General features: G+C 41.0%; 1 protein-coding gene across 1 annotated transcript in view; it reads right to left on the bottom strand.

Annotated features, from left to right (window-relative positions):
* Nucleotides 1-6,100: 6,100 nt before the first annotated feature.
* The window catches only part of niban2b (niban apoptosis regulator 2b), a 46,714-nt gene continuing 28,178 nt past the window's right edge, over nt 6,101-24,636 (bottom strand). Inside the window, exons 5-14 of the mRNA XM_088009157.1 lie at nt 24,390-24,557; nt 17,083-17,198; nt 15,949-16,053; nt 15,467-15,629; nt 14,117-14,304; nt 13,868-14,023; nt 12,432-12,545; nt 11,779-11,886; nt 11,532-11,643; nt 6,101-8,225 (exon numbers count right to left, since the gene is read on the bottom strand). Of these exons, the coding sequence (XP_087865283.1) occupies nt 6,997-8,225; nt 11,532-11,643; nt 11,779-11,886; nt 12,432-12,545; nt 13,868-14,023; nt 14,117-14,304; nt 15,467-15,629; nt 15,949-16,053; nt 17,083-17,198; nt 24,390-24,557 (2,459 nt within the window). The 3' untranslated portion in view covers nt 6,101-6,996. The remainder of the gene's footprint in view (nt 8,226-11,531; nt 11,644-11,778; nt 11,887-12,431; nt 12,546-13,867; nt 14,024-14,116; nt 14,305-15,466; nt 15,630-15,948; nt 16,054-17,082; nt 17,199-24,389; nt 24,558-24,636) is intronic.

The following is a 24,636-nucleotide window of genomic DNA, read 5'->3' as shown; positions in this document are numbered from 1 at the left end:
GGCTTGACCTTTGACCTGGGGAATGCGGCACCTGTAGCCCATTTCCTGCACACGCCTGTGCACAGTGGCTCTGGATGTTTCTACTCCAGACTCAGTCCACTGCTTCCCCCAAGGTCTGGAATCGGCCCTTCTCCACAATCTTCCTCAGGATCCGGTCACCTCTTCTCGTTGTGTAGCGTTTTCTGCCACACTTTTTCCTTCCTACTGACTTCCCACTGAGGTGCCTTGATATAACACTCTGCAAACAGCCGATTCGTTCAGAAATTTCTTTCCGTTTCTCACCCTCTTGCTTGAGGATGTCAGTGATGGCCTTCTGGACAGCAGTCAGGTCAGCAGTCTGACCCATGATTGCGGTTTTGAGTAACGAACCAGGCTGGGAGTTTTTAAAGGCCTCAGGAATCTTTTTCAGGTGTTTAGAGTTACTTTGTTGATTCAGATGATTATTTTTATTGCTCGTTCAGAGAACCTTTTCATAATATTCTAATGTTTTGAGACAGGGATTTTGGGTTTTCATGAGCTGTTTGCCAAAATCATCAAAATTAAAATAAAAGACCTGAAATATTTCAGTTGGTGTGCAATGAATCTAAAATATATGACAATTTAATTTTTATCATGACATTATGGAAAATAATGAACTTTATCACAATATTCTAATTTTATGACCAGCACCTGTATGTACAACAATACCAGTTTAGACTTTGAGCTACTTGCTAAAAACTGAGGTGTGTAACATTAAAACATGCTGCAACTGTAATTATGGTAACTTTTCTTCTCTTCAGTTTTTCTGTTAGCTTCTTGGCGCAGCTTCAGCGCACCAGTTCAGTGTTAAACCTGTGTTCTGACTATCTGTGCCAATCCGCGTTTCCCCATCAGATACGGTTCCCCCTTCGTCTTCTTGCCGCTCCGCCCCGCCCACGCGGCAAAATAGGCGCGTGCTCCTGATGAGCACTGAGAAAGCACGCGCGTAGCAAGCACGCGCTTGTTCGGCGCGCTTGTCTGAGGAACTACGGACACCGTGAAAGCTCAAACAACATGTTTCGGCAAAGTTGTCACACTTTCTTCACGTTTTTGCGGGAAACTAATAGTAATAATACTAATAATTATAATAAATATATATGTTATACATATTATAATTATAATAAATAATATATATTTTATACATATATTATAATTATAATACATAATATGTTATATATATTATAATTATAATATATATATGTGATGGGAGATTTATGGCCATCAGATAGCGTTCCCCCACTTTAAAACAGGAGAAACGGTATGTGATGGGAGATTTATGGCCATCAGATAGCGTTCCCCCACTTTAAAACAGGGGAAACGGTATGTGATGGGAGATTTATGGCCATCAGATAGCGTTCCCCCACTTTAAGACAGGGGAAACGGTATCTGATGGGTGAAAGATGGCCATCAGATAGGGGGAACGGTATCTGATGGGTGAAAGATGGCCATCAGATAGCGTTCCCCCACTTTAAAACAGGGGAAACCGTATCTGATGGGTAATATTGAGCATTAAATTGCATTGCCCTGTTTTTAATTCATATAGCACAACAATATATATATATATATATAATATATACAACATATATATTATAATTATAATATATACAACATATATATTATAATTATAATATATACAACATATTATAATTATAATATATACAACATATTATAATTATAATATATAATATATACAACATATATATATTATAATTATAATATGTTGTATAATTATAATATGTTGTATATATTATAATTATATACAATATATATATTATATATTATAATATATACAACATATTATAATTATAATATATACAACATATATATATTATAATTATAATATAACATATTATGTATTATAATTATAATATATGTATAAAATATATATTATTTATTATAATTATAATATGTATAACATATATATTTATTATAATTATTAGTATTATTACTATTAGTTTCCCGCAAAAACGTGAAGAAAGTGTGACAACTTTGCCGAAACATGTTGTTTGAGCTTTCACGGTGTCCGTAGTTCCTCAGACAAGCGCGCCGAACAAGCGCGTGCTTGCTACGCGCGTGCTTTCTCAGTGCTCATCACGAGCACGCGCCTATTTTGCCGCGTGGGCGGGGCGGAGCGGCAAGAAGACGAAGGGGGAACCGTATCTGATGGGGAAACGCGGATTGACGTAACACCGTCCTACCCTGTAGGATAACACACAGTAGGACGGAGAGCACAGTTAGTTAGAACATCGGTAAAGTAATAAATGAGATTTAAAAGTGCTGGTATTGCCGTTGCATACCGGTGTTCTAACTATCTGACGAGGTAGTACTGATAGTCAGAACACTGATTCACGTTGAAAGGTGAAAAATCAAGAGCTTATATGAGGGCAGATCAGGTGAAACATGATGATTAGGCGGCGCAGCAGGTCAATTACATGATGAGGGAATACGGTGAGCGTCAATACAAACGGGAAGCAAACTAACAGGACAGAAACTAACTTTAGTTGTTGGTATATTTTTGGTTTATTGTAACAATAAACCAAATAATAAATCTCTTTATTAAGTATCTTATTAAAGTAGCTCATTAATCAAAGGAAACTTAATGGAAATGCACGAAGAACAAAATGAAAGAATAAACTAAGACACTAAAGTCAATACAGAGGAATAAATTGGTATGGTAAGGCCTTTTGAACAATAATTAATACAGAGCAAGATCAAACAGATAGATTTAATATAAAAGATAAGATCACATTGTTGAAGTGCCATTGTTTTGTTGAGACCATATCTGGTACCAAGAAGAAATATATTTTACAGACCATAATAGCATACCATTAAGTCCATTATAAGGAAAGTGTCACTTTATGTTTTTGACTAGATTTTATTTTATATATTGTTTCCAATTAGATTTTATTTTGTATATTTATTTCTGCAATCTTATTTTTCATGTCAGTGTTAATGTCATGAGGCTCTTTAATGACTTCATGACACTTTCAATTTGACTCACTAGGATTTGATTACGAACCAGCTTTGTTCTGTGTAGTATCTGCACAGTAAAACTATTAATATATAAATCAATAGACAGGTCTATTGAATAATATTATCCATGCTTCTGTTCCATATTTATATGGCATTAAAGGGATCTCTAACTTTTTTTTTCCACTGAAAGCTCTGGTTTGCACAGTAAATACCATGCAGGTGAAATTTTATGGTTGATAACTATGGGGCGACAGGGCTAGAGTCCAGAAAACTAAATCCTCACAGGAACGGAAAAAAACAGTCCGGGGCCTCCCACGGCACAGGAGGTGGCGCTCCCGTGGGAGATCCGGAGGGCGGCGACGTCGGGGGCGGAACTGGAGCTGCGGTGGGCGGCGTCTCCGGCGCAGCAAGCTGAGACGTGGAGGCGGGTCCGGCGGTCTCCTCCGCCGGCGCGGGAAGCAGAGACGTGGAGGCGGGTCCGGCGGTCTCCTCCGCCGGCGCGGGTAGCAGAGACGTGGAGGCGGGTCCGGCGGTCTCCTCCGCCGGCGCGGGAAGCAGAGACGTGGAGGCGGGTCCGGCGGTCTCCTCCGCCGGCGCGGGAAGCAGAGACGTGGAGGCGGGTCCGGCGGTCTCCTCCGCCGGCGCGGGAAGCAGAGACGTGGAGGCGGGTCCGGCGGTCTCCTCCGCCGGCGCGGGAAGCAGAGACGTGGAGGCGGGTCCGGTGGTTCCCACCACCGCAGCAGGAGGCCCTCGGGCCCGTGGGGCCGACCGGCAGGAGGCTCGGACGGAGCACGGTCTGGAGGCAGAAGCTCGGGGGGCTGCGCTCCGGCAGCGGGCTCGGGGAACTCTGGGGGCTGCGCTCCGGCAGCGGGCTCGGGGAACTCTGGGGGCTGCGCTCCGGCAGCGGGCTCGGGGAACTCTGGGGGCTGCGCTCCGGCAGCGGGCTCGGGGAACTCTGGGGGCTGCGCTCCGGCAGCGGGCTCGGGGAACTCTGGGGGCTGCGCTCCGGCAGCGGGCTCGGGGAACTCTGGGGGCTGCGCTCCGGCAGCGGGCTCGGGGAACTCTGGGGGCTGCGCTCCGGCAGCGGGCTCGGGGAACTCTGGGGGCTGCGCTCCGGCAGCGGGCTCGGGGAACTCTGGGGGCTGCGCTCCGGCAGCGGGCTCGGGGAACTCTGGGGGCTGCGCTCCGGCAGCGGGCTCTGGGAACTCTGGGGGCTGCGCACATGCAGCGGGCTCGGGGAACTCTGGGGGCTGCGCACATGCAGCGGGCTCGGGGAACTCTGGGGGCTGCGCACATGCAGCGGGCTCGGGGAACTCTGGGGGCTGCGCACATGCAGCGGGCTCGGGGAACTCTGGGGGCTGCGCACATGCAGCGGGCTCGGGGAACTCTGGGGGCTGCGCACATGCAGCGGGCTCGGGGAACTCTGGGGGCTCTCCAGCGGCGGGAGACGGACAGGCAAAGGTAGTTGGAGTGGCAGGGCGGAAGCGCGGAATATCCGGTCTAGGAGGCAGAGGGTCGCCAGTCATGATGGCCAGAGCTGTTTGGCGCTCCCACTCTGCCTCCAACAGGAGCTCCTCCAACCCCACAACCGCCAGCCGCGGAGCCCAGTACTCCAACTGGAGTACCACCCGGGTGGCGAAACCAAGCCGACGACAGGCTGAGTATGGCTTGGCCAGGGCCTCCACATAGCCCTTAACAGAGTCCTCCAGGTATGCCCATTCCTCCTCCGTCGGGTTCATGATGAAATGCGTTTCTCACCGGTTTTGGTCGGATCCTACTGTCATGAAGTGTGGTTGGTGGTGGTGAGGAGAGACGCAGAGAACCCAGGTTATGGTGAAGATAATGAATTTAATGATGAGCACAATCAGTCCAAAACAGGCAGCACGGCAAAGAGACAGGCACACAGCCAAATACCGGTAGCAACAGGACTGAAAACGAGAGCTAACGCTATCCAGGACTTCACAGTTCTACTGGAGCGAAACACAAGACGTGACACAAACGACACTGACTTACGACAATACACACGACGAGGATCCGACGAGGAACACAGACAACAGGTGGGTTTAAATACAGACGGGGTAATCAAGGGAATGAGACGCACCAGGGAAACAATCAACGGGGAAGACGCAGAGACAGACTCGGGGAACAGGACTACACAGAAACTCCAAAATAAACACACAGAAACACGGAACATGACAATAGTGTCATGATCGTGTTTTTGTGTAGTTATTTTTAGAGTTTTTTTGTGTTCAGTTGCTTCCCGTGTCTCGTCTCTGCGTCTTCCCGGTTGATTGCCTCCCAGGTGTGTCTCGTTCCCTTGATTACCCCGTGTGTATTTAGTGTCACCTGTCGTCTGTGTTCTTCGTCGGGTCCTTGTCTAATGCAGTCTAAGTTTGTCAAACGTATGTCTAATGTCAATTGCTGTCTACACTCTCCAGTGGAATTGCGAAGTCCTGGTTTGTGTTCGCTCGCATGTTAGTCCTGTTAGTCAGTTGCTACCGGCATTTTAACTGTGCGCTTGTCTCCTGCCGTGCTGCCTGTCTTAAGACTGTCTGAGCATCAATATAATTAAATTCATCTGATTCATCATCCTACCTGGGTCTCTGCGTCTCTCCTCACCACTACCAACCACACCTCATGACATGGTGTTTCTGAATTGTTAATATATAATGCAAATGTAACATTAACTCAAGGGAAATCTGTTTACTACTAACTGAGTTTCACTAACATTTATGTATTTCCTATAAGAGAAGTAGAGGTTGCCTTTAAGTAGAAATCCTTGAAGGCAAAACCTTTAAGGATTTCAACCACAACTATGTCTTTTTGAGATTTTATGTAATAGACCAACACAAAATAGTTATTTTGAAGTATTGTGAATCTGACAGGAAATTTCCAAATTTCCAAAAAATTTTAACTCAGAAATGCAGAAGGGCACAAGGTGACTGCCCTTACCACCAAGCTTAGTAAATTTTCTGGAGGAAACCCTGAATAATGATAGTCATAATGATCATAAAATAATATTCAGTGGAAGTAGCCTACATCTTCTTTGATGGGGGGCAGTAAGGGACCTGTATAATGGATAGGGGCCAAAAAAGGTTGAGAAAAACTGTTTTCATTTAATGGAGAATGGTTTAATTTCAATAACAGTTTGACTTGATTCACACAAGAGACAACTACATAAAATATACTCCAGTCAAAAAAAAAGAAAAAAAGAGTGAAAAATAAATAACAGAAAAGGAAGAATTCAGTAAACAATCATGAAATGATTAATATATATATATATGTGTGTGTAAAAGTGACAGTTAGGTGGTTCTCTGTTCCATACAAAGTTTTATACATAATATGCACAGGTTTGGAAGGACAGAAACCCATTGAAATAGTGTTGAATAGCTATCTTTGTTCTGCTCTAGAATCTGTCATTTATTGACTGATGGAAGCGGTTTGATTCAACTGTACTCTGGGTTTTTCTCACTTGGTCTGAGCTCATTATCTCGCCGATTCTTGAAGAACACAGACACTTGCTTACATCAGATTAACTGATTAAAAAAATACTAACTTGTAGATTTCTAAAAGTCACAACAGTTTGTTAAAACAGACTGAAAAGCTAAATGAACAGGCTTTTCAACAAAGGTACCTCAAGAGTGTTCAAGCAACTGGTCTTTGTCACACCATTATCATCCACTGTGCTCATATTTGTAGTTGAAGAGAAAATAAATGTGTGGTATGTGTAGTAAAAAAGCTCAGGGTCTTCCTGGTGAATGAAAAGTTGGGAAAACAGTGGTTGACTCGGACATGCTTGGTGAAAACAGGTTGCTTAGTGATTGCTGTTGTGAAAACTTGTGCAGTTACATAAGCATAACTTTTACTGCTAAAAGAAGGAATGAAACATAGCAGGGCTCAGTTTGAGAGCGCCATGTGGAAATTATTTTAACATTGATTTTTGTTCACAGAGTCCCGAGTTCTGTGCCCTGCGTTGGCTACATTTTCCTCCTTTCCCACAAAGAGTTACTCTGGGGGCTGAGGGACAGATGTGGAAATCAACTCTCCCTGCTCCTCCACCTTTGCGGTGAGAGACTGGAAGCCATTGTCATTATGTTGGAGTACAGGGTTTTCTGGAATTGATTCCCTAGTTTCCTCAAGTTGTGTTGACACTGGCACTGCCTTATCCATCTCCTCCTGGTTGAGATGTGGCAGCTCCTCTGACACTGGTTGGTGGCCTTCTTTATTTTCCTCTCCCTGTATATTAACAGAAGCCCCATCTGCAGCTAGTTCAGCCTGGGGTGGGACGTCTTGGTCACATGGTTCAGCTGCTTTTGACTCGTTTTCCTTCGAGTCTGAAGCATGGGACATTTCTGAAGGGTTCTCAAGAGTTGTGTGTGTAGCCTCAGATGCTGTTTCCTCTGAAGGAGGTGGAAGTTGGAGACGTTCCTCTGATTCCTGGAGTGCTTCCTCTTCTGCAACTGCTTTGCTAACCTCTTTAAACTCTTCACTTAAATCTGAAGCACTGTCTACAGCATAGTTAGACAATGCAGCATTTTCTTTCAACAGATCCTTTGTGTTGGCTTTCTCTACCTCTAAAACAAAACCATTGGACAAGTCTGAAGGAATCTCTGGAGTTGTTTTTGTGCCATCAGACAATATTTCCTCAGAACAAGGTGAAGGTTCTTGCATCTCCTGCTTGTCTAGGGATGGCTCCTCTTTGACCACAGGCTGGAGGTTTTCTCCCTGTTCCTTCTCTACATTACCTGATGCATCTTTCACAGCTGAATCAACCTCGACTGGGTCCTTTCCCTTAGTCAGCTCTTCTGGGTTAGCTTCTTCTTTCTTTAAGGCTGAACCATTGGCAGAGTCTGGTTGGCTCTCGGTCACTTTGGGCACTGGAGATCTGGTCTGTGTGGTAGCTTCAACATCTGCTTTCTCCTCCTGAGCTCCATCATTCTCCTCTAGGATCACATCAATGGTAGGTGTGTCCCTGAACAACTCACTGGAGCCTTCCACTTGGATCATTGATACCACCTGCTTTACCCTTCTTATCCTCTGGGACTCTGAGGATTCACTAACACCCTCAGAAACCTCCTCCAATTCTTCTCCTTCCTCCTGCTTTCCTCCATACTTCTCTGCCCAGTCAATGGACAGGCTTTCTCCCAACAGATGGAGGCTGGGGTCACTGTTGCTAAGGACAATACTGTCCCTGTACAGGTTGTGTCTCCTCTGGACTGCTGCCTCCTTCACAGCTGGAAAACAAAGCAACAACAGGTTGAGGATGAGCATCTACAAGCTGAGCTAAATAAACATGAACAGAAAATAGATGTAGAGCTATTTTCTACTTTGTAAATCTCTGGGGCAACTGTGGCTCAGTGGGTAGACTGAGCCACAGTTGCCCCAGTTGTCTTGTAATCGGAAGGTTACAAGGCAGAGTTTCTTACTTTTGGACCACAGCTTCTGAACAACAATGTCTAGTTTATGTAATGAACCCTATTATTTTTCACATCACGAGTTCTCTAAGAAGCCATGTTAAAACAGTCTTCAAAGTTTTAAGGCCTTCCACTTGACTTTTTACACAGATTATCTGTCTGAAGCTATACTGTCACAACATAGTGACAGCTTTAACAAATATGTAAAAACATATTTCTTTATAAAAGCTATGAACCCAAGCTCTAAAGTTATTCCTTTCCACTGTATGGAGTCAACAGCCTGGGCTTTCTTAGCAACTTTTTAACTAAATACCATTTTATAAAAATAAAACAGCCAACATGTTTTGAAGAGTGCCGAGTTGAATCAACTTTCCTGAAGATATTCCGTTTCATGTTTCCAGCTGACAGCTTGTCTTACTGGGGCCATGTTCCTTGTCAATTTATCTGACAGCTCTGTCTTCAACTGAATATGCATTTACATATTCACATGTACAGGAATTTATTTTAGAAGTATAAATAATACATTTTTTTCTAAACAATTCCAATCTGACAATTTATTATTATTTTAGCTATTTTATTACATTTTAAATGTACTTTTTAGGAGTAGTTTTACAACACCACCCTTCTAAATTTTACTTTAGGAATATTGTTATGAAGAATCACTCTTACTAAAGTAAAAAGTCTGTCTACACACCATCAGCAGCCTCACTAAATGAACAACAAACATGTTTTAACTTAGAATGCACCAGACACAAAATATATAATAAATATATTTTATTTATTATAAAATATATAATATTTTATAATAATATAATAATATTATTAATAATAATATAATGCCATAATACATATAATGTATTATGGCATTATATGCCATAATACATATGGCATGTACACACACGTGTACATGCCATATGTATTAGCTTAATATGTTTTATATTGAAACACATATATTTAGAAAAGTGTTTTATTAGGCTCAATTTGTTTTTGAGTATTTGTTATTCATTTGTATGTTTTGCAATTTTAATCTTTAAAATACTAAACTTTGCACATAACTTTATATTTTTGTTTGTCTGATAACATTTTTTTAATATTAAACCAGATGTTTTGATGAGTTACTTGGTACTCAAGTAGCACCAATACTTTTTGCTCATTGAGTAATTTTTTTTGGATAGTTGCTTATTACTTTTATTTGAGCAAAAATATGTTGAAGTAGTGTTTCCCTTACTTGCGTACAATTTTTGGCTACTCTACCCACCTCTGACAGTGCTATGACCACTATGGTGTCCTTCCATATCCAAATACAGGTGCTGGTCATAAAATTAGAATATTGTGATAAAGTTCATTATTTTCCATAATGTCATGATAAAAATTAAATTGTCATATATTTTAGATTCATTGCACACCAACTGAAATATTTCAGGTCTTTTATTGTTTTAATTTTGATGATTTTGGCAAACAGCTCATGAAAACCCAAAATCCCTGTCTCAAAAAATTAGAATATTATGAAAAGGTTCTCTGAACGAGCAATAAAAATAATCATCTGAATCAACAAAGTAACTCTAAACACCTGAAAAAGATTCCTGAGGCCTTTAAAAACTCCCAGCCTGGTTCGTTACTCAAAACCGCAATCATGGGTCAGACTGCTGACCTGACTGCTGTCCAGAAGGCCATCACTGACATCCTCAAGCAAGAGGGTGAGAAACGGAAAGAAATTTCTGAACGAATCAGCTGTTTGCAGAGTGTTATATCAAGGCACCTCAGTGGGAAGTCAGTAGGAAGGAAAAAGTGTGGCAGAAAACGCTGCACAACGAGAAGAGGTGACCGGACCCTGAGGAAGATTGTGGAGAAGGGCCGATTCCAGACCAAATTAAATTTTCATCTCCATAAAACTTTTCAGCAGATGGAAGCATGAAGTGCTCCAAAATCTTCTGATAGCTGCTGCATTGATCCTGCCCTTGATAAAACCCAGTGGACCAACACCAGCAGCTGACATGGCACCCAGACCATCACTGACTGTGGGTACTTGACACTGGACTTCTGGCATTTTGGCATTTCCTTCTCCCCAGTCTTCCTCCAGAGTCTGGCACTTTGATTTCCGAATGACATGCAAAGTTTGCTTTCATCCGAAAAAAGTACTTTGGACCACTGAACAACAGTGGTCCAAAGTGCTGCTTCTCTGTAGCCCAGGTCAGGCGCTTCTGCCGCTGTTTCTGGTTCAAAAGTGGCTTGACCTTTGACCTGGGGAATGCGGCACCGGTAGCCCATTTCCTGCACACGCCTGTGCACAGTGGCTCTGGATGTTTCTACTCCAGACTCAGTCCACTGCTTCCCCCAAGGTCTGGAATCGGCCCTTCTCCACAATCTTCCTCAGGGTCCGGTCACCTCTTCTCGTTGTGCAGCGTTTTCTGCCACACTTTTTCCTTCCTACTGACTTCCCACTGAGGTGCCTTGATATAACACTCTGCAAACAGCCGATTCGTTCAGAAATTTCTTTCCGTTTCTCACCCTCTTGCTTGAGGATGTCAGTGATGGCCTTCTGGACAGCAGTCAGGTCAGCAGTCTGACCCATGATTGCGGTTTTGAGTAACGAACCAGGCTGGGAGTTTTTAAAGGCCTCAGGAATCTTTTTCAGGTGTTTAGAGTTACTTTGTTGATTCAGATGATTATTTTTATTGCTCGTTCAGAGAACCTTTTCATAATATTCTAATTTTTTGAGACAGGGATTTTGGGTTTTCATGAGCTGTTTGCCAAAATCATCAAAATTAAAACAATAAAAGACCTGAAATATTTCAGTTGGTGTGCAATGAATCTAAAATATATGACAATTTAATTTTTATCATGACATTATGGAAAATAATGAACTTTATCACAATATTCTAATTTTATGACCAGCACCTGTATGTATGACAAGTCCTTTTATAAAACAACAAATGTGACCATATAAGGAAGACTTTCCTTCCTTTGAGAGCTACCACAACTGTTTCCTGACCAGTCATAGCCAAGATATGCCATTGCAATGCAATCTGTAGCTGGTGTGAGCAACATAAAAACAATATCAATTTATTTTGCATATAAAATAATATAAATCCAAAAACAGAAAAAAAAACACATTAGAAGACTGACCCATCATGATGTCCTTCATGACTGAGTGCAGAACCACTTCTTCAAAGATGTTTTCCACCAGGATAAACTGGGAAAAGTCTTCAAAGATCAGCTCCTGGAAGCGGGGAAGCTCCTGGTGTTCACAACAAGAAAAGTCAGAACGTCTTCATATCTAAAGTTACAATTACTAAACAGTGGCCATCTTTTCAAAACACACCATGCATCACCCTCATCATGTCCTCTGCTCAGGTAAATTTCATAGACTTACTGAAGCACAGGATGGGGTGAGCTGCTTCAGCATGTAGGGGATGAAGATCTGGAGGAGGGCCTCGCGGAAGAAACGCTTTCTCACTGTACTGCTGTCATAGTCAAATTTCTGGAGAAACAAGCACAGAAGAAACTAGAAAATGCTAAAAGTTCCATCAGGGACATTCCTTATTAACCTCAAAGAGTGAGTACTGAGTGTTTGGGAATAAGTGATCATACTTAAAGGGGACATATACAAAGTTAACGTTTTTGGCCCTTAAATACATTTTTTTGTACTTTGAGTGTCTACGATTGCAAAAAATTAAATGTACTCTCTTCTGCTGCTGTGTAGACATCTTTATATTCTTTTTAGATATTTTTTTAGCTTGTTCATTTGTCTCTATTTGCTACAATGTTTTTTTTGTCTAAGGCGTCTCTACATTTGCTGTGAACTGCTAAACAAGGTCTGAAAATGTGTGCTCTTGGATTATGGCAGAAAACTTCCTCCATAAGTGGCATCAGGACTGCACAGTAAACTGGATTTATGGGCAATGGATGCCTGAAGAAGCATGGTTTCATCACCAGTATGCACGTGCGCGCGCGCGCGCGCGCGCGTGTGTGTGTGTGTGTGTGTGTGTGTGTGTGTGTGTGTGTGTGTGGGCAAGTGTGCTGTACCTTTATAACTCTGTCCTGACACCGCTGGATGGTGTTACACAGATCCTCAGTACCCTGAGATTCCAGACTTTGGTGGAGGATCTGTTCAAATGTGTACACTGCATCGTCCATTTGCTGAGGGTAAACATTTGCAATAAGACAGACATCTTCCCTTCTGTGACTTCTTCAGAAAACAATATTTCAATAATTGTTTTGCTTAAGTAAAAGGCAAAAAAAGTTATTTGATACAAAAGTTTAGGTAACACTTTATTTGATGGGGTGTGTATAAGACTGACATGACACTATCAAACATGACATAACACATCAATCAGATTTTATTTGTATAGCACCTTTCAGCAACAAGGCATTTCAAAGTCCTTTACATCATGTAAATGCAAAAATACAAAGTCATAGAAAACACAGTCAACAACATTACATTTTGCACATCAGATTATTGATTAATGTTTTATTATTAGGTTTCAAAAACAAGCCTAAACAGTTGAGATTGTAGTCTAGATTTAAAGGAACTCAGTGATTCTGAGCTACTTATGAACATGAAGGAGTCTTTATGAATGTTTATGACTGTTGTCATGAGGTGTCATTCAGTAAATAATGACACTTTTAATGCAAAGTTGCATCATAACTTGTATTAAAAGTCCATCAAAATGGTAAACTTTGCATTAAAAGTCTCATCATTTACTGAATGACACTTCATGAAACCAGCCATAAACATTCATGAACACTCCATCTTCATGACAGGTGTTAAGTCATGTTTATGAACATGTAATGTCAGTCTTATGCACACCCTGTCAAATAAATAAAGTGTTGCCAAAGTTTAATCTAAAGCTTAGGCCATGTTCTTATGTGTTAAAACAATGCAAAGAAATGACAAAGTTTTAATAATCTCATGACCTCGGGTCAAACAGCTGTCACAGACTCACCTCATTTTACCCTAATCCACACACCTCCTCTTGTAGTTTTAGTCTATTTGTGAACAGCTTGCAGAACTAGCTGTAGCAGCAGTGAATCAGATGTAGTGAATTGGCATAACTTTATTAGATTTTCACATTATTATGGAGGAACTTTATCTCTTATTTCAGCCAGGATACCACACACAGAGAGTGTGTGGTATCCTGTAATACCTCCCAAGCTGCTCCCAGTCTGCTGCTCAGTGTTAAATATGCATTAAAGTAAGGTCAGTACAATAGAATTTCTTCAGTTTTGAAATCAGAAATTGGAGGGTGAACTCTAGACTTAATCTGTTTCTTTCTGAGTTCCAGCATTTGGACTTTAGCTGTACAAAATGTGTGACGGCATTCTGAGAAGACCTGGACCTTAAGCACTCATTCTATTTCACCTCCACTACTACAAGTGCAGGCTGCAATGTGCCGATATGGACACTTGGTGGTAATAATTCCTATGATGCTCCTTCAATATCAGCATAAGAATCAGATTACCTTTCTCATGAGGATTTGGGCCCTTTGAACAAACACTGAGGGGCTGGAGACGTCAAATCGCTGCTGCAGCCCCTCCAGACTCAGCTGCTCCACCTTTTCATAGCAGCTCTGCATCTTCACTGGGTGGAAGGCCAGCATGGAGATCTTCTCCATGTGCTAGGGAGAAAAGAGCAGGAGGGGTCATGACAACAAATGGTTGCATTTGGGATGGAATCAATAGAGGTACAAATTGCTGATTCTCCAGCTTACCTGTGCTACAGTCTCCTTTGTACCATTATTGAGGCTGTTCTTGCTCATGTCCACCAGCTCCCTGAAGAAAACATCACGGACCTCAAAGAAGCCTCGGCTGGTGGGCTCCATGAGGGCATCCAGAATGGAGCTGATGTAAGGCTGGATGCTCACCTTCAGTAACTTCTCAGCCTTGGGAAGAACCACGGCTGCAGGAGAGCAGGGAACAAAAAGGTTTGAGCCAGTGCTAGAAAATCAGTAAGCCTTCTGTTCAGAGAAAATTAACAGTCTATGGACATGAGTAGTCTGAATACATTGGCTGAAATAAGAGATAAAGTTCCTCCATAATAATGTGAAAATCTAATAAAGTTGTGCCAATTCACTACATCTGATTCACTGCTGCTACAGCTGGTTCTGCAAGCTGTTCACAAATAGACTAAAACTACAAGAGGAGGTAGAACCTGACTGAACAATGATTAAACAATTTTGTCAACATCTACACCCAAACAAAATCTCAAGAGTTGTCAGCAGCAGTCTTTTTAAAACTGCAGAAATGTTCTAAGATCTGTTCTATCCCCTTCCTTAGTCTCAGAGGTCAATATACGGATTTAGGAGGTCCAGAGCACAGCATTAACATAGATATGAAAAGGTCTTGTCAAGTTTATTAAGTTACTGTTTATATTTTTGGAACTTTTACAAAAATATGTTTTTTAAATATCTGTTGAAAGTGTCACTATGTCTTCACCATATAAAAAAAAAATCAAGCTACTTCACCTCTTCCATGACCTACTATGGTCGTCTGAGAAAATACGCTGTTCCCAGTCAAAAACAACCAATCACAGGAGGATCAATCAACCTTGTGAACGTACTGCTCAATGTGGAATACACACTGAGCAGTGAACGCTCAGTGGAGAAACTGTTCCAGGAAACTGTTTATCTGCCATCATCGGTGACCATGTTAACCAGTCAGAGCATTCCTGACAGGCTCTGCTGTAGTGAATCAGATGTAGGTTAGCAGAGAGTGAGAGGGAGGGTGTGAGCAGTGCATACAATAGGGTAATAAGTGCTAAGACCCTCTTTCTGGCTCTGATTGGTTGTTTCTGTCAGAGCTGTGTATTTGTCCAGTTGACAGCAGGGGGAAAGCAAAGGAGTTCAGTTTTTTCTTACATACTGTAGCTTTAATGTTATTTTTCTTAACCTTTAATAATATTGGTAAATACAAAACTTCCGAAATCAAAATTAGATCACCACCTAGAAACTGGAGAATATTGAAAGTCAGTTCATTTTAAATGATCTTTTTTAAAATAGCAGCCAAAGAAGCCCTTAAAGACACTGATCACCCAGGAAAAGGAACAGGCTGATGCTGCTGACCTTTGATCTTGTTGGTGACGTGCTCCTTGGATGTGATGATCTGATCCATATCTGTTCGTATGAAAGCTTCCAGAGTGGAGCGCGCTGCTTCACATTTCTGCACCACCGCTTCATACTGGCTCTGACACTGGCTCTGCACCAAACTGTACACCGCATCTGTGATCTGCACACAGAACACATAGCTGAAGGATTACACTCCTGTTACAGCAGTACTGGTTTTATAAATAAATAAAGTGGCTAATAAGCGTAATTTCTTAATGGTTTTTTTAAGAATCATTTCTATAAAATAAAACAGATCCAATACTGATCGTGGAAACATGACAAAAGAGTAGAGCAAAATAAACAGAGTAGCAAAAAGAGTTTAAATTTATAAAATTTCTCATTTTGCCAAAAATAGGGGAATAAAAGACATAAAACAGAATTTTAGCTATGAGTATTGTTTGTTAAATTCAAAGCTGAAGACAAGTGAAAGAGTGTCTCACCAGCATCCAGTTCCTCTGCCTCTCATGCAGTTTTCCTTTGAGTCGGGGGGAGATGAGCTCCCGCAGCTCAGGCAGGAGGCTCTCCATCACCAGGTTGGACAGGATCTGCAAGGAATCCTGTAGTTGAGCCAGTCTGCCAGTCTGGCTCAACTGGCAGACTGTATGTTCACAAAGATTCAGAAACTGGAGTATCATGGTAGAACATCTGTGCACTGGCAACAATGGTGCCACCTGCATGAGGCCAGGGGATGAACAGACTACTGCTTTTCTAATCACTTCCATTGGTTGCTCTTACTCTGACAATCTGCAAAAAAAATGTTTTACTCTTTTATTCTCACCTAGCACATTAAAACAGATTGTTGTGAGGCTCAAAGTGTTGACTTTTATTTTTCCATGAGTAAAAACAGCTGCAGAAAAAGATACTTGAATCTCCTAAGAGTCACACTGGAGTTTCTCAAATAGCTTAGTATGTAACTAGAACAGGGGTGGGCAATCCTGGTCCTCGAGGGCCGGCATCCTGCAACTCTTAGATGTCTCCCTGGTCTAAGACACTTGAATAAAACAGCTGAATCACCTCCTAAATGCAGTCAAGTTCTCCAGAGTCCTGCTAATGACCTCATTATTTGACTCGGGTGTGTTGAATAGAGACGCATCTAAAAGTTGCAGGACACCGGCCCTCGAGGCCTGGAGTAGCCCACCCATGAACTAGAACAACAGAAATCTTCAAATTCCATTATGACTTCTGGTTTTGATATGCGTCCAAAGAATATAAGAAGCTCCTCTGGAGATGCTTTAGACTCAATATCTGTAAAAACAGCTCACAGCTGTCACAGTGTAATACTAATACTGAAACATAATTCAGTTGTCATATAAAGACAACAACCACTGTAGTTGAATTCTCTTATTGTATTATAACAGTTGGATTGATGAACTGCATACATGTCTAGGTTTGTGTTTTAATTCAGAGAATCAACCTGTAGTTTTAGCTATGTTCAGCTATTTCAATTGCAATAAACAAAAGCTTTCATATCTACCACGAGATCCAAACCAGATACTCTCAGTCCCAACTCAGAACACACATGGTGAGTCACTGGTATGTGGCGGAAATATGGTCATACGTTCAGTATGTTTTACCTGTGATGGTACACCACACATCATCTCCCAGGTGCCAAAGTGCCCTTGAGCCTGGCGGTAAAGTCGGACTGTGTCGGTAAAAGCTGGTGTTTGGACTTCATGTTCCTCAGACAAACCTAAAAACAGAAAATGAACAGTGTTTAGCAGGCTGGTGTGTGTGCGCTCTGCTTTCGAAAGCTTGGAAGAAACTGAAAAATATTAGTCACTGCAGTTTTTGGCATTAACTGGCATCGACTCAGAGTGTGAGGAAAAAGGTTTGAGAAAGAACAATGAATATTTGAAAGAGAGCCGAAGTTTTGAGAACAAGCATTACAAGTTTTGAGAAGAAAAATGTGAAGTCCTGCTTTCAAACTGAAAATGTATGCTCTCGAATTCTGGCAGAAAAATGTCCCCATGCAAAGCATCACTGCTATTCTTTGCAGGTTTTTATATTTAACATACCACTGCTAAATAAAGCAGACTTTTGTGGTGCCTCTAGGTTAGTAGTGGTGTACTTCTAGTCCATTTTGAGGTTTGAGGAAGATGGAAGCTTTCAGCGTTTAGTATGCAACATAATGCAGAAAATAAAACCACAGTCACTACTGCCACCAAGTCTGACTGAAAACTTGTCACTAACTGCAAATTATAACCACCTGCCTGCTAAGTATTCTGCTGTACTTTCTCCTTCTGCCACCATGTGGGGTAGCTACCGTTCCCACAGATTCAGTTTCTAATTGAACATTCACAGCCTTTGGTGTCTTTTTGTGTTTCTTTCCTTGCTTATGCAACGGAATTATCTTTTCACTTAACATTTTGGATAATAACTCAAGGAAACAATAATGGCAACAGTCCCAACATTTCAAGATGTTCCATCTCAAACAACTGATGAAAACAATAAAGCTGTCAACAGGATGCATCAAGGGAAACCAAACAATTGAAGTAATTGATTAACAAGGACAATTTAGTGTTCAATTTGGAAATGATTGCAGTATCAGCATTATTTAATTATTTAAATTGCTTTTTTGTCATTGGTATATTGGAAACACCTGAAAAAAAAAAGCAGTTCAGAGAAATGGTCTAAGCTCAGAGACCTAACTACTAAACTACTGACAGGACTCAAAGTCACAGCAGACCAAAGAACTGAAAACATCATCAATACTGTAAAGTGACAATATCTAGATCAAGAAGTGGCTTGGCCTCTTGGAGAGGCATCAGTAGAACAAAGCCCTCACTGTTCTGGAGATTTGATCTTGATTCACATGAACCAAAGCCAAAAATGAAACACAAACAAGCTGGTTGAGCAGGTTTCCAGGAGAAAAGTCACTTACATTATGCTAAAGATTCAGTAAAAAAATAAAGAAAAAAAGAAATAAAAACACCCTTCAGATGTTCATCTGCCATACTTTACAGACAGGCAACTGATTGGACACTTGTCAGATATTTCAAACTAATTGGTTGAATTAAAGAAGACAGTCACTCCCTCCTTGTTCCAGTTCTACTGCACTGTTGGAAGGGTTTTTTCAAATAAAATGCGACTCAGGAATATCAGGTTACAATGGATGGCTGGTATTTGTGCTCGCTCTGTTAGATGCCATAGCTCTGTAACGTCAGCAGAGTGTGCTAAAGCCAACCAAGATTTAATCCATTAAGGTGTTCAAACAAGTTGAAGCATCCTTTAAAATTAAGTTTTCAGAAAGAGGGTGGGAGTGACATGGAAGCAGTCCCATCCCTTCATTTTTATAGGAACGAAGGTCCGATTCCCTATCAGGAGGAACAGGGTATCGACTCTGACAAAGTATTCAAACATGACTCCATAAACACAGTTCATTGTTTAATTGTGTCTTATAGTTGCCTCAATACAATAAAATTACATTACTCTCAATGTGAAGAAAACATAAGCATCTTCTATTAGTGGTTCATGTAATGAACCACTGTGATGGTGGTTTTATTATGAAAGGAAATTATCAGCTTTGTTCCACCTTCACAAGATCAGCATGTTGTAATAAAAGGTTACAGTCATAAAGTGGCGTACTAAATTACTGGAGTGTAATTATTGGGTGTTGTGGGTTTGTAATGACATGGTGTGTCACTGACAACCCTCAGCTAAGAATCAGCGTGGTGAGCTGAGGTGAGTCAATGGAGAGTCTGAGCTCATATCATCCGGCAGCGTGTCATGCCTAAAACACTAATGTCGACATTCCTTATGGCTTCTGTCGCCAATCACCACTGTAGGCATTGAGGAGTGAACTTTACAGATTTATTTGCTACAGAAATAATACCACTCATAAAGAACAGCACAGTTACCAAGGACGATGTGGAGAGGTGGGTCAGATAAAGTGCTGCCATCACATAGTCCATAGTCACATGAATATGTGTTCCAATGAGGCTCATTTGACAGATTAAAAGTAATGAAATTTGACAACCTTTAAGATAACTTTTCATTAACCCCTTCAGGCCCCTCATCCACTGGAATGGACATGCTATTTTTCTGGGATTAAACCAATAAAAAAAATTAAGGAATTTGTTATTTGCATGATGCTTCTTACAGTTTAGTTTCTTATTAAACAAAAACAATGAAGTTTAGACTTAACTTGATACTAGCTAGTTTCAGGCATCAGACAAGATGAGCATGTGTATGATGTAAGAGACAGGGAGGAGTAAGCATCTGTTTTTCATCAAAAGTATTAATTTATATTCAATATCAAATTTATATTCAAATGTCAATGCATTTGAAAATTCAATAACACATTCCTAAAGTCAAAACGGCATTTTGTATTATATATTCTCTATTCAGACATGCACACTGATAAACAAAAAAGCAAACATCCAGTTTAAAAGTTTGAGATCATGCTTAATTAGATATTACATGAAACTCTATGGGAAAAGTATAGAAGTTTTCAACACATTCTACGCTCATTTAGTCGAGATGTCCACTACAATGGACATCATGAAAAACATATAAAAACATGAGATAGGAAAAATGTCTCTTTTCCCCCTTTATTTCTAATCTCTTTAAGTTTCACTTTGCGTGATAAACTTCCTGAAATGAATGGAATTTTCAATAATATTCTAATTTACTGAATGAGTCTGTATAGGGAAAAGTAAAAAAGTACAAATACCCCTAAGATTTTTCATATTTGGTCACTTTACAACCACAAACTACAATAGGATTGTTCAAATTTATTTCTAAAATTTTGATAGAGCAATACAAAAGAGTGCACAGATGTGAAGTGGAAAAAAAAATATACATGGATTTCAAATTCTCTGACAATATCTGGAAACCATGGTGAAGCAGTTGCATCCTCATCCACCCTTGCAGCCAAAACTTTATACAACCACATTTAGAGGCAAACCTCTACCAGCTGATTAGGAAAACGTTTCCCTACATCATCCTCATGTTTTACCATGAGGATGATATGTTCATGGTGATGGAAGCATTTTGCAATTTGGTCTAAATGTTCATCTGACCATAGCAACTTTTTTGTGCTTTATATAAATAGTTCACAACAAACTGCAGACAGGATGACTATGGCTTCCTTTTAACAACATCAGTCTCATTGATATTTTGTCTGTACACAGTAATGCATTACTAACAGTTGGCCTGTTGACAGATTGTTCCACCTGAGCTATGGAGCTCTGCAGCTCCTCCAGAATTATCTTAGGCATTTGTCTAATGTTTGTGGTTGTAACATGAGAGTAGGCAAAATAAGCTAAAGGGGCACTGCAGGAATTAGCCACCCAACCATCTGAAGGATAAAGTATGGTATTGACTTGTCAAAGTGCTGTAGGCAGGGAATGTAAAATCTCTCCTGCAAGGCAATGCAATAAGCATTTTGGAGACACCCAACAAGACGCCTAGCCAGTGGAATTTGTCTGAAGTTGTACTCCCCTCTGAGCTCTGACTACTTAAAGATGGATAAACACAGCCAACACAGCTGGGTGAGCAGTCTACAAGCATTATGGGTATGTTTACGTTACAGATTATATAACTGAAGTGTGCATTTATTTGGGCATGTTAGCAGTTCAGTGTTGAGATGTTTATCCATTCTACATCTTACCTTTTATAGTCAGTGCTGCCTACTATGTACTGATTCACCCATTTGGCTGCAAAACTCAAAGACTAAGTTGAAAGGAGAGCTGCTAGTCCTAAAAACTAACCAAGTCACTAGATGAATTAATGACCAATTAAGGGACAGTTCTACCAAGCTCTGGCTGCTTTAGCACAAACTTGCTGGGATGAACTGACATCATGAACCTTTATACCTGGAGATGTCATTTTTCCAAAGCCACTCTGTGACTGTCAGGAAGCAGACGAAAAAAGACAATCTATAGTTCCAACATCACTGACTAAACAATTACAAAACCACCATGAAGCCACTACTGATGCCATTCAAAGTTGTACTTTTTAATCTGCTGCCTGCACTAATTAAGTAATTCAGACAGCAGCTCCAAACTGTGGAGTAACTGTAGGTCTTTAGCAAACACCTGGCCATGTTAGTTAGTTAAAAGGGCCTCTGCTAAAGCAAGCAGCAAAAGTGAAGTAGGAACAAAGCTCCTGTCATGTTCCTCTAGGCCAGGGCCCATACATTGCACAGTGAACCGAGAACAATATTTATCAGGAAAATGTACCAGTGCATCAAAGGATTTACATTCTTTCCCACTTTCAGCCGCATGCTAGTTTCACACAGAGTTTGATAAAATTTCTGGAAAGCAAATTATGGGTTTTTCTTTCAAAAATACAATGACATGCCTTAGTGAAGTTAAAGGAGTGCAGCCTGAATTGTTCATGGTACCTGTGATATGCTACCTGAGGTATTTAGTCCTTTGGTTCAACAGTGCGTACTTCCTCATGGCATCGGACAATTACTCCTCAACCCTATCCATCCTGCACACTGGCTGAAAAATCAGTTTGTGGAAGTGAAGTAGTTGTGGCTATTCTCAGTATAAATAACACAACAATGAAATTCTGACAACTCGCACAATATTCTCATGTTGAGAGGTGGTCAAAAAGTTTGCCCGGAGGGTTGTGACAAAAAGGGGTGAACAACATGTTGCCAAGGGCCTGGATAAAAAACAACTCTTATAACACAGGACCATATGAGGGCACAATAGGTAAGGACAAGAGAACTGTTGTGTCATCTGCTATTATATTACAGACTAAGGAATGAGTCATCACCCCAATCCGTTCAACATAAGGAGCTGCAACGTCAGCAGCACACATCCCCTGGTTTTGTGCCAAATACACAGAAATAAAAGCACAGTTTAAAGATGATGACATCACCACTGCTAGGGAAGTTGCTGTATTTCAACAGTTTGCCTCCAGCAGTTCGAGAGGTAAACAGACCAAACATTGCCCAATAAGACTGAGCCAGACAGCCAGTTTCTCATGGTAGACTGAGGTTGGAAGGCTGTGAGCCACTCCTATCAATATGGGTTTTTAGTTTTAAACACCCACAGACATGATTAAAGAGATTTTGTTTCATTCAGTTCACTCAGTGTTTGTGTCTCATAGGATGTTTGCCTTTTTGTAAAGCGTTTCGAAATACACTTGGTGTGACTTACTGGAACTGACAGGTTTCTGACTGACTGTTTCACTGCTGCCCTTTGGTCGGTTTCAGGATTCATTTCAGGTTTAATTTCTGAATCACAGAACTTAATTCTGGATGTGACAAATATCTCTTAACCACAGATCTGGAAAAAAATATAATATGTTGAACAAGTGGTGAAAGCAGTGAATATGTTCAAGGTAAATGGACTGGTCAAAGTCATTAACAGGAAGGAAGAACAAAAAGCACAATATAAAGCCAGTCCATTCCCTTCCATGAATGCAGAACCTTTGGTTGTTTGCCATTTTAGATGAGGTGTGTGTTAACAAGGTAATTGTTGCTCTGCACCAAAAAGTGTCTATCAGTCTAAAGTGGGAACAGCTGGTAACAGAAGGAAAATATCTAAAAAAAATTGGAAATTTTCCAAGGAGCTGATTTCCCAGCAAATTTACCCAGGGCTTAGCCCATGCATTGTTCGGAAAACTCACAAAAGAAAAAAACAAAAACAAAAGCATGTTTAGAGGTTAAGACAAGACAGTTAAATAATTACTGAAGTAGAGAAACCTTCTCTAAGTATATGGTCACGCTTCTAGTGCTGCATCTGATCAAACAAAGACACTTCTTAATTAGTATGCTTTGGAAATATGAGACCAATGTAAAACCGTTTGGCCAAAGTAAATAGTGCAGCATTTGGCTAAAACAATGGATACCTGTACAAACACACTATGCTGTCTGTCAAGCATGGTGATGGGAGGCAGATGATTTGGGCTTTTTTTGCAAAAGGTATTCTACAGTCAAATGTGAGGCTCTCTGTCCAAAGGTTAATAACTGGGTCATTAACACAACAATAACTTCAAACACTTCAGTAAATCTGGAACAAAATCCTGAAAATGAGGAGAACGAAGGTGTTGCTTTGGCCCAGTCAAAGTTTAGACCAGTACTTCATTAACATGTTGAGGTGGAAACATGAGAGTGCTGTACACAAATCACTTTCTGCAAACCTCAGTGAACAATGACATGATCCTATCATCCGTTTAACCTCATCAGTCTCTTGGTGATGGGAGAGGCTGATAAACTGAAGCAGAACATGATTTGCTGAGGCTGTTCCTGCTTAAGCTGGTTTGCACACACTGGGAAAGCTCTGCTGAGTTTATCAAGCAATTTCTGTATTCTGTTTTTTTTTGTTTGTTTGTTTGTTTCTTTGTTAATTAAACAGCAAATTACTGATTGGTTCTCTAGCAGTCACTGGGCGAGAGGCAGGTACACCCTGAACTAGACCATTGCAGGTCTGGATCAGGGCTGTTGATGTGTCAAAGTATTTCTGATTCTGATTTCAGTATTTAACTAATTTAAGATTTGGTGCTGAACAGACAACAGATGCTGTAGCTCAGGGGTCACCAACTCCAGTCCTCAAGGGCTACCATCCTTCAACCTTTAGATTCACCTCTGCTCCAAAATGTCTGAATTCCCACACCAGCATTCATTCCTCTCTGCAATAGGCTGGAAACGAGCAGTTTATTTGATCCAGGTGTGTTTGAGCAGAGACACTTTTAAAATTTGCAGAATGGTGGCCCTCGAGGACTGGAGTTGGTGACCCCTGCTGTAGCTATTCACTCCAGCTGCAGAGAGTATGCTGTAGTCCTCTAGTTGGAGGGGGGGGGGGGAACTACCAGATAATACAACCAACAGTCTCGGATTAGGCAGTAATATTTGTATAACTCGGTTATCAGTTGATGTATTTAATCTAGCATTCTCTGTCGACAATTAGCTGGCAGCTCTTACCATCGTTTGCATGTCTAACACAGTCCTGAAGGACAGCATGCCACTTCTGCTGCTCTTTCTCCGTCTCCACACAGAAGAAGTAGTGTCGGGCGTAAGGATGCCACAGCATCAGAGGAAACTGGGAAGGAAACTTTAGGAAGGGAGCGCTTCCCACCTTGGCTTTTACACCTGAAATAATGTATGAGATGCAGAAAGCAACACACTGAGCATAGTGACATCACAACGGAACAGCACCGTGTTCTGCTGT

Source organism: Poecilia mexicana, unplaced genomic scaffold (assembly GCF_051168715.1).
Source record: "Poecilia mexicana isolate PSO_F unplaced genomic scaffold, ASM5116871v1 scaffold_9, whole genome shotgun sequence".
NCBI classification, from domain to species: domain Eukaryota; kingdom Metazoa; phylum Chordata; class Actinopteri; order Cyprinodontiformes; family Poeciliidae; genus Poecilia; species Poecilia mexicana.
This window is presented reverse-complemented; position numbering and strand designations above follow the sequence as displayed.